The 14,130-nt window shown below is 46.1% G+C and overlaps 7 protein-coding genes across 7 annotated transcripts; 4 read left to right on the top strand and 3 right to left on the bottom strand.

Moving 5' to 3' along the window:
* Positions 1–470: 470 nt before the first annotated feature.
* On the top strand, positions 471–1,554 carry L199_000175 (uncharacterized protein; the record flags this gene model as incomplete). Its single annotated transcript, XM_064885947.1, has 5 exons — positions 471–615; positions 672–704; positions 757–1,048; positions 1,092–1,337; positions 1,392–1,554. 5 exons carry the CDS (start codon positions 471–473, stop codon positions 1,552–1,554), a joined length of 879 nt encoding a protein of 292 aa, XP_064742019.1.
* A 63-nt stretch (positions 1,555–1,617) lies between these two features.
* On the bottom strand, positions 1,618–3,199 carry L199_000174 (uncharacterized protein; the record flags this gene model as incomplete). Its single annotated transcript, XM_064885946.1, has 6 exons — positions 1,618–2,019; positions 2,078–2,196; positions 2,258–2,311; positions 2,364–2,740; positions 2,791–2,975; positions 3,026–3,199. 6 exons carry the CDS (start codon positions 3,197–3,199, stop codon positions 1,618–1,620), a joined length of 1,311 nt encoding a protein of 436 aa, XP_064742018.1.
* A 335-nt stretch (positions 3,200–3,534) lies between these two features.
* Positions 3,535–5,172, top strand: L199_000173 (uncharacterized protein; the record flags this gene model as incomplete). Its single annotated transcript, XM_064885945.1, has 5 exons — positions 3,535–3,827; positions 3,880–4,128; positions 4,187–4,645; positions 4,697–4,813; positions 4,869–5,172. The coding sequence occupies 5 exons, from the start codon at positions 3,535–3,537 to the stop codon at positions 5,170–5,172; spliced, it is 1,422 nt and encodes a 473-aa protein (XP_064742017.1).
* A 272-nt stretch (positions 5,173–5,444) lies between these two features.
* L199_000172 (uncharacterized protein) lies at positions 5,445–7,047 on the top strand (the record flags this gene model as incomplete). The annotated part of the gene is made up of 11 exons (XM_064885944.1): positions 5,445–5,509; positions 5,571–5,665; positions 5,731–5,822; positions 5,877–5,941; positions 5,999–6,152; positions 6,212–6,234; positions 6,288–6,372; positions 6,427–6,513; positions 6,567–6,648; positions 6,697–6,765; positions 6,833–7,047. The coding sequence occupies 11 exons, from the start codon at positions 5,445–5,447 to the stop codon at positions 7,045–7,047; spliced, it is 1,032 nt and encodes a 343-aa protein (XP_064742016.1).
* Positions 7,048–7,121: 74 nt separating this feature from the next.
* Positions 7,122–8,964, bottom strand: L199_000171 (uncharacterized protein; the record flags this gene model as incomplete). Its single annotated transcript, XM_064885943.1, has 7 exons — positions 7,122–7,438; positions 7,491–7,911; positions 7,968–8,128; positions 8,187–8,230; positions 8,291–8,507; positions 8,572–8,701; positions 8,773–8,964. 7 exons carry the CDS (start codon positions 8,962–8,964, stop codon positions 7,122–7,124), a joined length of 1,482 nt encoding a protein of 493 aa, XP_064742015.1.
* Positions 8,965–9,388: 424 nt separating this feature from the next.
* L199_000170 (uncharacterized protein) lies at positions 9,389–11,696 on the top strand (the record flags this gene model as incomplete). The annotated part of the gene is made up of 7 exons (XM_064885942.1): positions 9,389–9,464; positions 9,523–9,830; positions 9,887–9,959; positions 10,016–10,263; positions 10,322–10,415; positions 10,472–10,714; positions 10,765–11,696. 7 exons carry the CDS (start codon positions 9,389–9,391, stop codon positions 11,694–11,696), a joined length of 1,974 nt encoding a protein of 657 aa, XP_064742014.1.
* A 60-nt stretch (positions 11,697–11,756) lies between these two features.
* On the bottom strand, positions 11,757–13,867 carry L199_000169 (6-phosphogluconate dehydrogenase (decarboxylating); the record flags this gene model as incomplete). Its single annotated transcript, XM_064885941.1, has 11 exons — positions 11,757–11,854; positions 11,909–12,154; positions 12,206–12,269; positions 12,327–12,353; positions 12,411–12,641; positions 12,686–12,709; positions 12,768–13,015; positions 13,068–13,094; positions 13,155–13,304; positions 13,358–13,739; positions 13,796–13,867. 11 exons carry the CDS (start codon positions 13,865–13,867, stop codon positions 11,757–11,759), a joined length of 1,569 nt encoding a protein of 522 aa, XP_064742013.1.
* Between the last annotated feature and the right edge of the window lie 263 nt (positions 13,868–14,130).

Raw genomic sequence — 14,130 nt, 5'->3', positions numbered from 1 at the left:
TGCACCTATATATATACACAGAACAACGATCGCTTTGTCAGTGTTGCTTGAGCAAAAATCGACTACGAATGCATGCTTATGAATCACTCTTTTAGATAATAGGGAGCCGGCGATTGACCTCCCTGAACACTGCTAGTCGACATCTCAAGTCGAGATAACCGGGAGTATTCTTTATCTTTCACTTATCATTTCGTCTAGTTTCGCGAGCTGTCAATCGTCTTGAGCTATTGAACAGGCCTTTCATGCCATCTGAGAGGTCGTCCTCACACCCACTTATGTGCACACTGCATGGCATAGGCTATTTACGGCAGCAGTCAATCACGGCACGTCGGTTCCGTGAGACCGGCAGGTGTGGAGGCTCATCATGTGCTCCAAGTCTATATAAGGTATAGACAACAAGGTATAGACATGAAGTGACTACTCAGTAGATCAACAGTTCCCCCTTCCCATCAGTAGCCATACCGATAGCTATGTCCTCCAAACTTGCTCTTGAGAGTACTGTGAAGTTTCACACCGGGCGTGAGATGCCCAGATTGGGTTTCGGGTCGGGAGGACTGAAGGATGAGGTAGGGGTAGAAGCTGTAGCTTATGCGATGAAGACGGGTTATCTTATGGGTGAGTGTCCACCTGCCTGAATCAACTTTCAGTCATACTGAAGAAGAGAAGTTCAGTCGATACCGCACAAATGTATGGGAACGAAGAAGGTGAGTATCTGTTCGTCGTTTCCACTTGAGCGTCCGCTAATGTTTCGTGTAGAGGTGGGGCAAGGTATCGCTCAATCCGGCATTCCACGAGAAAAGCATTTCATCTGCACCAAATGGCAGCCACCTGTGGAAGGGTCAGACTTCAGACCTACCCCGGAGCAAGTCAGAGATGAAGCCCGCAAATCAGTAGCAAGGCTCGATAAAAGTAGATTTGAGAAGGAATATCTCGATTTGATGATCATTCACCATCCCAGACCTGATCCGGAGGGCAGAGTGAGTCACTGGAAGGGACTTGCAATGGCACAGAAGGAGGGCTGGGTAAAGGATATAGGTGTATCGAATTTGTAAGTCTTGTCATCATTGATATTTGGCTTACATGACCTTTAGCAACATTAAACATCTCGAGGCTCTTCCAGAGCCTTTACCTGCTGTCAACCAGATTGAGCTACACCCTTGGTGCCAACAACGTGAGGTGGTGGACTATTGCAAGTCAAAAGGAATCGTGCTTCAGGCCTTCTGTCCCTTAGTGAGGATTAGAAAGGATAAGTTCGAGGATCCTGTTGTCGTCAAGATAGCTGAGAAGCATAACAAAGGTGTAGCCCACGTCCTGCTAAGGTGGAGTCTGCAGAAGGGGTAAGCTTGTTATGAATGGAATTTCATTGGTGTGTGGCTGACACGCCGTTACAGCTTCGTCCCCATCCCCAAAGCCTCATCTCCTGCAAGGATCGATGCGAACAAAGACCTTTACGATTTCGAGCTGGACGAACAGGATATGAAAGAATTAGATGGTTTAGATCAAGGTGCTGCTGGCAGAGTCTCGGGCATCGATCCTGCTCATTTGCCCGACTAGCTTCACTGAATCTTTGACTGAAGTCGATGAAATGCATGTAAAGTAGTACTGTATGTAAGAAGGTTATATGGCAACTCGTTCTTGAGCTTTGAAAGCTATTCTCATAGCTAGAACAGCTCCCAAACAAGTGGCAGCGAGCACGAAAAAGACATTTCCTTCTTCATCGTCTCTTCCTCCACTCATCCATCGTTGCAAAGGTAAGAACACCGCTCCCATGCAGAAATTGAGTGTCCAGTTCAGTGCAAGACCGATACTTCCTGCGGCAGTGACAGCATGTTCAGGCATCACTTCGGGAAGGACCACCCATGTGACGGGACCAAGTCCAACGGAAAAGGCCATCACGAAGGAGAAGACTCCAATGACAGATAGAGCTTGAGCATCGTAGTTAATTCCGAAGGCTAGGAGCACAGCCGCGATGGACATGAATAGGGTCGGAATAAGGAGAAGACGACGTGTACCGAGGCGCTACAAAGGAACGAGAAGTATTAGCTTAGAAGGAGGTCATTTCTCATGAAGAACTTACCTCGATGAGGAATGCCGGGAGTATGGTGATGGGTACTTTGGTGAGTATGATGAAAAGAGCGATAAGTCGGGAATTCGATTGGAACACCGGTGTGAGAATTCGAGTAGAAAAGTACATGACTGCGGAGGGGAGAATTCGTAAACGCTCTCATAGACTTTAGATGGCGTATGGAGAACTTACCTGGTGAGACTCCACAAAATTGCTGGGATAGCTGAGTAACGAGAACGACCATTACTAAAAGCAGGAAATCAATTATTGTAACGGCCACATATTCCTTTTGACTCACAGCCTCGGGTGACCAAAGGGTCCTTTGACAACACCAAATCTTTGATTGACAACGGCTTCTCATTGTCTGAAGGCAACAAGCTAGTCTCCTCGTCACTCTCTTCATCTCTCCCAGTGTACTGGCCCTTGGTAGGCTCCCGGATAAGCAGACTACCTAATAGTTGTATTATCGCCAATCCGAAAGACACCGTGAGGACATATCTCCAAGTGAATGGTTTGGCGAAGGGGAAGGAAAGACTTTGAGCGGTCAACATTCCAAGTACGATGAAAATCTGGTTCATTATCCCCAAGGCTCTCTTGATGGACGGCGGAGCGACTTCGGAGAGAACCAAGGGAACGGTGACGGTAGCCAAGCCGCATCCCATACCGATGATTACCCTGCAGATCCCATAAGCTCTCAACTCTTCGTAGTATGTGGAAACACTTACCGGCCAGCAATCATCACTCCCATTGAATTGGCTAACCCCACTATCAGAGACCCTACCAAGATGTGTAATGCCGATAAACGAAGTGTTCCGATCCGACCCAAGTGATGATTGATATTTGTCGCAGCGAGAGATCCCAGTAAACCACCCAGAGTGAAGATAGAGGTTACCAGACCGAAAGCTCCAGGCTATATGTTTGATATCAGCAAGCTTTCTATGGAGATATGCTAGGACTTACACTCATCTGTATGCAGTCCTTGAGGCCTTTCGAATCGACTAGATGAGGTGTGATCCCGCCCGCACCTCCACATGTAAGAGGGCCTTGTACACCGTTGAGACTACTGATAGCGAAACCATATTGTGCTGTGTGCAGAGCAGCCCATCCAGCTGTGAGCGCAGTTCGCATTGACATTATGCTGTGGATGGTTGGGTCGAGGGTCGATTGTGGTGCTGTTGAGAAATATAGGTGCGATCAGAGAGCTCCGCGTTATCTGAAAAGTAGAATAAGATGTCATGATAAACCCCAACGCGGTGATGACTAAAAATATCCAAACAGGAAGACCACAAATACCCGGCGCCGGACCGACCGATCCCTACCTTCTCGTTATCGAGACATACCGGTACCGGATGGAATTGATGGAGGTCTTCATGGATGACGTTCTCGAACGAATAGTTTATATATGTCAATGACAGCATGGTACAATGCTAGCACATGTGCGTAAAGTCCTTGAAGACATTCTGATCAACATGTGGGCAAAATCTTTGATTGCTGCCTCTATACTTTCTACAGCTTTTGCTGGGATAATCGATCTCACTATACCAACTGCCAGCGAGCTAGTCTCTGATCTCGATTCAAACCTACACAGTGATTCATCAGTGCTCGAATATCAAGGAGGGTATCTCGATCCTGAAACACAGCACAAAAGGCCGTTATGTACTCTCAAGGCATTAGGTGATGAGAAGGATGATTCGGACAACCTTGTTGCTGCTGTTGAAAAATGCGGGAAAGGCGGTATAATCCGGTTACCTGATGCCAATTAGTGAGTGCTTGCATGTTAACCCTGGCATGCACCGCTGACCAATTGCTGGCAGCACCATTGGTAAACCTCTTGAGCTTATACTTGAAAATGCTGTTTTGGATCTTCACGGTTGGCTTTCATTCACCTCCGATATACCTTATTGGCTCGAAAATCACTTCGATTTCCCATTTCAAAAGCAGTCTCTCGCATTTATCATTCAAGGTCATGACTACGTCCTCGATGGAAATGACAAAGGTGGGATAGACGGTAACGGGCAATATTGGTATAATTATGCCAAAGATTTCGGTAACAAATATGGTCGGTAGGTGAAAATTCCTCAATCTGCTGACCGCACATTGATGAATTCTCTTCGTCCCCAGACCAATGTCTCTCACTATCAAGGATTCCAGGAACGTACTTGTCAAGAACTTCAGCATCATCCAGCCTCAGTTCTGGGCTTCTTTAGTTTGGGACTCTGAGAATGTCTACTTCAAGGACTTCTACGTCAACGCCACGAGTTTTAACCCTGAATCCTCTTCAGACGAGAAGAACTGGCTACAAAATACCGATGGTTCCGATACTTATCAAAGTCATAATGTCACCTATGAGAACTTTGTGTATCAGGGCGGTGATGATTGTCTCGCCTTCAAGCCAAATAGTACCCTCATCACCGCTCGAAATGTCACTTGTTTTGGTGGTACGGGTATAGCCTTTGGCTCTATTGCTCAATATGCTGGAGTCAAGGATATTATTGAGGATGTCCTTCTCGAGGATATCAGTCTATATCCCTCAGATCAATGTCCCGGATACCAAGGCGTCTACTTCAAATCGTGGTTAGGGTAGGTGGTGTCTTGTCCTTTTTCGTAATCTCAGCTAAAAGCCACGTATAGATACTCTATCGGGGTTCCCCCTAATGGTGGTGGAGGTGGTTATGGCTATGCTAGAAATATCACTGTCAGAGATGTGTATATGGAGGATATCTGGCATCCGTTGGTAGTCCAGTCTGAGTGAGTGATCCATCCTATGCGGAGAGGTGGTTGATTCAGGCTGACATTGGATCAGTTTGACATACCTTGAATTCAACCGAAAACAATATGCCGACTCAGGTCTTTTCGAATGGAGTGATATACACCTGAAAAACTTCACCGGAACTGCTCTTGCTAATCGAATCGCCTGGATGTCTTGTTCCAAGATCACACCATGTCATGATTGGACTTTTGAGGATATCAACATTCGACCGGGCAAGGAAGATCATCCGGAGATCCATTATACCTGTAACAACTTTGTTTTGGGCGGTAATGACGGTTTGAGCCAATGCCATCCAAGTAACTCCACCCTCGAGACTGATAATGGAGGGACTCTGTAGGTAGTTGCATATCGTAGATACCATCAGACCAATCCGATGCACAGCGTGGATTAGTGACATCTTCATGCATGCTATAATGAAATCGACATACACCCAATGTGTCATCACGTGACTTTGTTAATGGCTCACACAGAGATAAGCAGGGTGCGATGATGGGAGATAAGGATAACGGTGGGAGCGACAAACAATACTCCATCAGCATACAATGTCTGATATCTTATGATTCTACTTGCTTCTGGGTCCTCTTCAAGTAGACTAAACCTGAACAGGAGATGACCGACCTCACGAGACTATCTGAACAATTGCTTGAATCCGATTTCGACTCAATACCTATCATGTAAGCTGATGATTCGCCTTACTCATCGCCTTGTGACGATCTGCTCAACAGGTCTCTGTAGTGATCTCACGGACGCTCACTCCCTCGACGTGGGGAAGAGGAGAGCTCTGGCCGAAGTGATCCGAGATGCTTGTCTGAATGCAGGTTTCTTCTACGGTGAGAAATTATACTCCCTAGCTAGACTTCAAATTTGCATACCACTGACCCCTATGACCAAATAGTCAGGAATCATGGTGTTCCGCCGAAAGTAGTGGATGAGATCTTCAAGCAAAGCCATACATTTTTCGACCTGCCTTCTGAGATCAAAAGCACAGTGGGTACAAGAGACAAAAGAACCTCAGATCTCACGTTGATCGGGATATAATAGGTCGATATCAATAAATCTGACAACTTCAGAGGATATATGAGGCTGTTGAGCTCCAATACCAATCCGTACGTGTAGTCTATCATATATTGTACGTCGATAACGTCTGACAAATCGTATCGTAGGGACAATAAGGGGGATCGGCATGAAGCGTTCAATATAGGATTGGATCCTCTTGTGCATCCAGAATCGTTTGAGCAGAGTGAGAAAGAAGGTGAATTGAAGCATTCAGAGAATCTTTGGCCGGATCAGAAGGACTGGGAAGGCGCAGAAGCCTTTGTGAGTGGAATGTTGTCAATCAGTCATACGCTGGGAGGCTGATTGACGGGATTCAACAGAAGCAAGCAAATCTGGAATACTAGTAAGAATCGTCGCCGCCTCTTTTGGGTCGCTCTGATCTGACGACTTGCACAGCAGACAAGTCCTCGCCTTGGGATACAAGCTTTTCCCACTTTTCGCCCTTGCGCTCAATCTACCTGAGAAATTCTTCGAGGACAAGGTCAGGTCGTCCGCCCTTTAACCAGATACATCAGTGCTGAGCTTCCATTCGCAGACCCGTCATCCTGCGGCAATTATGCGTTTACTGTATTATCCAGCTTTGGATGGAAAAGAAGTAGACGAGCTTATGCCTGGGATTGGGGTATGTGACAATCCCAAATATCTATAGGCGCGGTTGAGCTGATCAGAATATAGGCCCATACGGATTTTGAGTGCTTCACGATATTGAGGCAAGACGAGGTGTCAGGTCTACAAGTGCAGAATCGGAAAGGGGAATGTGAGTGAATAACATCCTTCACGGACAATGCTAATCTGGCTGTCTCAGGGATTGATGCAATTCCCACTCCTGACACTTTCATCGTCAATATTGGTGATCAGTTACAGAGGTGGACAAGTGAGTTCCAGTGTCCATCATTTTCTTAGGGCGAGGCAGAAGCAGACTAACCGTCATATTCTCCAAGATGACATTTTCGTGTCCACACGCCATCGTGTCTTACCAACAATTGCCAAGGATCGATACTCCATACCGTTCTTCTTCGGTTGCGATCACGACGTGCCCCTCGTTCCGCCTAACACGTGTATCACCGAAGATCGACCAGCGAGGTATGACGTTATGACAGCTGGAGCTTATGTTCACATGAGATTGTCTGAAGTCTACGCCAACGCGAAGGAATGAATAAAATGCAATCACAGGATATGCATCTCTCAGAGATGTCAGAATTCTGATCCGCCATATATACTTATGCCAAACTAGAATTGACCGCTTTCCATAACTTCTTCTCCTTCTGCTTCCAATACTCTTCTCTTGTTCTTATCCAAATCCTTGGAATCGTCCGAAGCCTCCGGTGCGTACAACGCACATACGAAAGTTCCAGCTGCCATAGCGGCGAGTACTATCCAGGCGAGATATCCCTTGAGTATCTGGTTCGATACTGATATGGCGAAGATACTGTTGATGACAGCTGGGAAGATACTCTTGACAATACCGCAGATGGCTACCGCGATACCGTTGACCGTAGCGATAGCAGCTGGAGGTGCGCAAGAGTTGAGCAGGAGTTGGACAGATGCTATAGCGTCTGGTTAGTCCACGTTTGGCCGGACTGATGTGAAGGCACTCACTGAAAGTCATATTTCCGGACGATCCTATAGTTACGAAAGCTCCCAAACTCAATTGAGACAATAACCAATGATCAGATCTAGCAAAGGCATTTGCCAAGGCGGGTAACAGTATGAAGATCGGGAACATCGAAGATACAATGACGAAGGTTCTCTTCGTTCCGAGCCATCTGTCGAATCTTGGTAATCCGATTAACAACCATAGACCTTGGCATAGACCATTCGCAGCACCATACGAAGCGATTTGAGGTGGATTCTTGCTTTGACCACCGATTGCGACTGGCGTAAATAGGTACAATGGAAATAAAGCGTAGATACAGAATACCACGGTGACGGCCCAACCGTAGATTCCCAACATGCCAACCATCTTTCGCGTGAGGACAGATTTGATTGACGGTGGGTTATCACATTCTTGTGGACGGGTCTGATAGATCTGTCAGCTTCAGGCAATATCAGGAGCATAAGGGTAGGCCAACTAACCTCTTTCAAGTATATTGAGCAGAGTACCATAGAGACCAATATATATATGGCACAGACAATACAGGGTAAAGCGTATGGGAACCGAACAAACAGCTGTATGTGCCCGAATACTCTGGGCCATTGCTTTGCTGGTTCCGCGAAATATCCACCAAGAGTTGGACCTGTTTTGAACCCGTCAGTGTCTAGCGGACAATATGAGTTAGCCATAATTAGACTTACCAAGCACCGCTCCCATGTTAGCAGCAAAAGCAAAGTATGCGAAACTGCACACAAACTTGATCAACCAATATTCGGTAGTTTAGAGTAAAGGAAAGGGATCTCACGCTGTAGCTTGATTCGTGGAATCACAGTTTTCCGTGAATAAAGTTCTGATGACCATTGCATTTCCTCCAAAAACACCTGCCAGGAACCTGCAGGCGTACATCTGCCAGACATGTTTGCAGAAGCCGAATAATGCTGTTGATGATAATGCGCCGAACAGAGATGCGATGAGAACGGGTTTTCGTCCAAATTTGTCTGCTGCTCTTGCCCAATATAGCACTGATATAGCATACGCTGATCAGCCAGAGCAGCAACAGGGGGATATCTGTCAGAACAAACTCACGAGATAAACACTGTGTGATTGAGAAAGCAACTTCGATAAATCCGACACTGTATCCTACGTTCTCGACTGACACTTCTCCAGTCTCTACTATCATTTGTTGAACGAATGGGAAAAGGATACCGAAAGTAAGCTGTATGGCATGAGCTCGCAACATCAGCACTTAGCCGCAGAGGTCAGGTATCAGTCGTCCATATTACTCACAGGTTCAGAAATCCTCGCTGTACTAAGAAGAATGATTTGCCCCATATCCAGTGGATTGGGCTCAGACTTCTTGGCGAGCCTCACCTCTTCCACATCATTGCTGAGGGGTTCTGTGGCACCATAATTAGGTTCTTGGGTTCTTGCTGCACGTATAGTGAGCGTCTCGTCGTTATCTGACCTTACTGACACCATTCCGTTCGATTTCGATCAGTTGACAGGTGTCGTAGGGAGATACACAAATACGTCAAAATATCAACGACCTCTTGCTCTCACTTGACATGCATCGGTTTATTTGTTTCATTCCCATCTCACCTTGCCGCCGGAATCTCTCTGGTTTAGTGCACACACTAGAAAAAAAAAAAAGCTCAAAACCGGATGAACCGGGAGCCGGACTCCTTTGGCCGGAACAGCGTCATCAAGTAGCATTGTGCCCATTTTGGGCGTACGGTCCGGTACCTGGCGGTCCGCCAAATCGTGTGAAGCCGTCGTTCAGAATATTTAGATTCTTGTGTGCGATGGATGACCTTACAAGCAGTGAAACTGGGACCTTGACTACTTGTTATACATACACTCAAAGCTTCTTATAGCCTACTCCGACCTACCTAGAGACTTCACCATGTTACTTGGAACCAACGACTTTTTGAACAACCCATTCAAGACCAGAGACGATGTGCTGAGGGGTTGTGTAGCCCGTGAGTCGTCTTCTATCAGCGAGCTCTTACAGGACGTTTGTTGACCTTTCCGGGTTAGTCCTTGACCCACTGGCGTCCCATACATCTGCTGGAGGAGCTCTTCTAGACATCGGAAGTACAGCAACACATTACGATGTCAAGGCAGTCGCTCTCGAAGCGTTCGCTCGTCCATTATGGGGTCTAGCTTCGTTGTTAGCTGGAGGAGCGAAGTATGATGGTGTAGAAAGATGGGTCAGAGGATTTGATTCCGGTACCAATCCTAAAGGGGAGGAGTACTGGGGCGAATCTATGGACAAGGATCAGAGAATGGTAGAGATGAGTCCATTGAGTTTCGCTATTGCCATGGCACCAGAAGTGTTCTACAACGTGAGTGATGGGATCTATCATCGCTACGAGTTCAGACGCTCATGGAGAACCTGTAGAATCAAAGCCCAGAGGCCAAGAAGAACATATGTGCTTTCCTCCAGTCATGTATAGGCAAACGAATGCCAGATAGTGAGTATACGGATCCTTTCATTGCGTTCTCCCAATATGTGCTGATATCGATGCAGCAAATTGGTTATGGTTCAGAGTCTTTGCCAATTTGGCTTTACGCACAGTAGGATCAGATTTCCACAACCCTGAGCAGATGGAAAAGGATCTGCAGAGGCTTGAAGAATTCCAACTCTCGCCTCATGGTGCAGAGGGTCAAGAATCTGCATCTGCCGGTTGGAGCCGAGATGGACCTGAAGATGTGAAGCAGCTAGACTACTATAGTTCAAGTTTTGCCATTCAGCCCGCTCAAATGATCTATGCAAAGGTATGTGATAGAGAGTCATCAGGCAACGTGTACAACTTGTATTGACACACTGTTATAGCTCGCTGCCAAAACGGACTCAGAAAGAGCAGAGAAGTACAGACAGAGAGCTCGTGACTTCATCAACGATTTTGTGTACTACTTTTCAGATGAGGGTGAGTTGATCCTCAGCTTCTCACTGTATTTCAGTATGACTAACGACTGATCTTAGGTGCTGCTATTCCATTCGGTCGATCTATGGTCTACCGATTCGCTGTCATCGCTACTGCATCTTCGATGGCTCTTGCCGATATCGAGCCTCCTGCGCCATTGACATGGGGCCACATCAAGGGCTTAGTGTTGCGTCACCTGAGATACTGGAATGATGCGAAAGACATTTTCAGGAGTGACAGTACTCTGAATATCGGTTATAGATTCGATAATATGAATATGACAGAAAACTATAATGCTCCAGGCAAGTCGTCTATTCCACTTGAGCGAAACCGTGCTGACCTGAATGTACAGGCTCTCCCTATTGGTGTATGAAGGCCTTCTTGTGTCTCGCTGCACCATCTTCACACCCATTCTGGACTTCTGAGGAACTTGCTTGGCCAAAAGATTCATTCCCGTTGACCAAATCGCTTCCTGATCCTTCCCATATCATGTGTCGACAGGGTGATCATACCTTCCTGCTTTCTTCCGGACAAGCACCTCACTACGCCATGCGACATGGACCAGCGAAATACTGTAAATTCTCCTACTCGTCAGCATTCGGTTTCTGTTGTCCTACCGGTGATATGGATCTGGGGCAACTGGCTCCAGATTCGATGTTAGCTCTTCGAGATGCTTCGGATGGTGTGGAGGACTCAGATGGTGAGACATGGAGAGTCAGACGAAATCCCATAGACGCTCGAATCGTGGGACGAGGGACAGATAAAGTACACCTCAATTCAAAGTGGAGACCATGGAAAGATGTGGAAGTAGAGACTTTCTTGATACCACCTCAAAATGCTAAGTCGAGTTATTACCTGAGAGTACACAAGATCACCTCAGGTAGGAAGTTGGAATCTGCCGAAGGAGGATGGACGAATTATGGGCAAGGTGAAAATGGTCGAGCCTTGATCCAGTCTTTCTCTGGATTGATGAGTAAAGGTGGTGATCAGGAAGTTGGCTGGTCGAGGGCAGTGACTGCTGGAGGTGCTGTCGGACTGGTTGATGTAGCTTATAAAGGCTCAAGCGGGAAGAGGCAAGGTCAATTGGTTCAAATCGATCCCAACTCAAATGTCATTTTCTCTAGAGGTATCTTACCTAGTTTAATAGGAACGATAGGACAAGGCGAATCTTGGTTGGTCACTGCGATATTTGGTAAACCAGCTAAAGGCGGGAAGACCGAAGGATGGGAAGAAGCTTGGAAAGCTGTTCCTGAAGTTCCCTCTTGGATCTCCCAAACTGCTTGATGAGTGTGTTTCCGATGTAATTTAGTTTGATGTACGGTAAATGCATAGTATTCTTATATCTTACACTCCTGGCATCTTGGCAAATTCCGTATGGTATTTACCCTTCTCATGTCCCTTCTCAGCCTGACCTTTGATGTCGTAATTATGATGGCCGAAGTCTGGATTGATCTTTGTCAGTGAAGTCCATTGTCATGCTGAAATGAATCACTCACAGTCCAATTCTAACTCCATAAAGTTGGTATCGAGATCACGGCAATTGACAGCCTTGAGGTATTCCAAAGATGCTCCAAGAGCAGGAGCCACAGCATCAGTTTCGATAGCGATGGTGTAGAGCTTTTTCTGCGCATCGTACGTCTTGGCTAATTCCCTGGCTATCTCGGGTATACTCTTGAGTAGGTTGATTGGCTCCGATGGAGGAAACTTTTCGAATAATGGAAGAAAGAACTCGGCAATAGCGTCTGTTGAATACTATTAGTCACGATCTAAATTCGGGTGGTGGATAAACATACCAGACTGGATGATACAACCTTGTCTCCAGATCTTGATACATGTCGCCAGTGATATGTTCCATTTCTAGCCATGGTCAAAATTTATCAGTATGATTTGGACTGTTGAGGATAATACGCTTACTTGGTCTTGAGACGCTTTGGTGATAATCTAGAAGGATAATCTCAGCGTATCGCTCCCGACCTGATTTAAGGAGAAATGACATACATCCAGTCCTTGAATGAAAGCCCCAAGGATCGCACCATATACAGCCGTTTGTACAGTCTCAAGCAGTTTGTCTTTCTCCCCTTTGTCAAACTTGGCTTCTTTAGCTTGGGAAGGTTGAGGGAGACCTAGATTATCGGCGACCTTGAGCCTTTCGAATTTATCAGAAGATATTATACGAAGTTGATGCGCTGCTGCGATCGCAGGTGCAGCTACATGTCTTTCGGCGATCTCCTATAGCAATGTCAGACCTTCTAAGCGTTTGATAAATCACTTACCTTGGTTGACCAAGTGCCCGTACCCTATAACATTGACATATGTCAGCGTCAGATGGGCTGGAGGCGGATGCCAATCACTCACTTCGGATAGATCAACATCTTGGGTGACTTTATCCTCAATTTTCTCTACTATACCATCTTCGGCGTGTTCTATACCACCGCCTTCCTTAAACCTGAGTCCTTTGAAGCCTATGCCGACGAGGAAATTCCCGCGAAGTGGACCAGACTTCCACCATGACTCGAACAGATCAGAGATCTCGTCGTTGGATAAACCAAGTTGTTGATGTAAGAGTGCTCGGACCTCACAAAGAATAGAGAGATGTGCGTGTTCTGTGTATGGTAGGATTAGAGGCCTTTCAATACAAAATGATGGAAGACTGACCAATACCGTTATGTATCATCTTGACGTCTATAATCATCATCAATAACTAATTAGCTTATTGTTAGGCCCGGAAACAGCGTTACTCACAATGACCTGATCCACCTGGGCCTATATGCATTACACAGGGCTCTCCCTCCGGTGTTTTAGCTGCCCATTTCTCCAGATAAGGCTTGAGATACTCCCATGCTTCCTTGGTACATCCGGGTGACATCGATGGTCCATGTCTAGCAGATTGATCTTTGCATTATGTCAGTCATCACCTTGCCACTTGTGCTTCATAGACTACTCACATCCACCACTCACACCCATTCCTACCCATTCGACTCCCTGTTCCCTCGCTTTGGCCTGTCTCCTCTCCGTCTCTTCCCACCATTCGTTCCCTCCATCAATGACTATATCACCCTTTTCCAACAATGGGAGTAAATCGTTTTGGATGCCATCAACCGGTTTACCATGAGGCATACTAAGCACGAGTATCCTGGGTTTCTGCTTATCGCCCGATCCTGTAGGGAAAGCTTTGATTAATTTCTCCAAAGATGTGAACCCATGTACCAGTTTTTCATCAACGTTCTCATCTTGCTTAGCCTCGTCCATTAGCTTTTGAACAGCTTCTTTGTCATAATCGTAACATCCTATTCTTGAGCCGTGTTGTGAGAAAAGCAATGTCATACCCTATATATATATGAACGGTGAGCTTGGCGTTCGTCCTACAGAAGCTGATCACTCACCCCACCCATACTTCCACTTCCTACGATACCAATCTCGATATCATTGACCTGGTCGTTATCAATGTCTGCCATCATGTGTACGATCAATAGTGTATGTAGAGGTAATGAAGAAGTTCATCTTCACGATATGCATCTGCTTTATATGTAGCCTGTGACATGGTATAACTATATCAAGCAGTGATATCATGATATCATAGCGCATACATGTACATGTATATATGTATGTACATAATGCGGGGACTGAAAATAGAAATTTACAAAATGCTGTAACATCTCGACGTCACAGCGATCTTTGTATGCGTGCCTGGAAGATGGATGGATAAGATGATTGTGTA

This window comes from Kwoniella botswanensis, chromosome 1 (assembly GCF_036426115.1).
Source record: "Kwoniella botswanensis chromosome 1, complete sequence".
NCBI lineage: Eukaryota > Fungi > Basidiomycota > Tremellomycetes > Tremellales > Cryptococcaceae > Kwoniella > Kwoniella botswanensis.
Note: the sequence above shows the minus strand (reverse complement) of the source record. Positions and strands in the feature narration are given on the sequence as shown.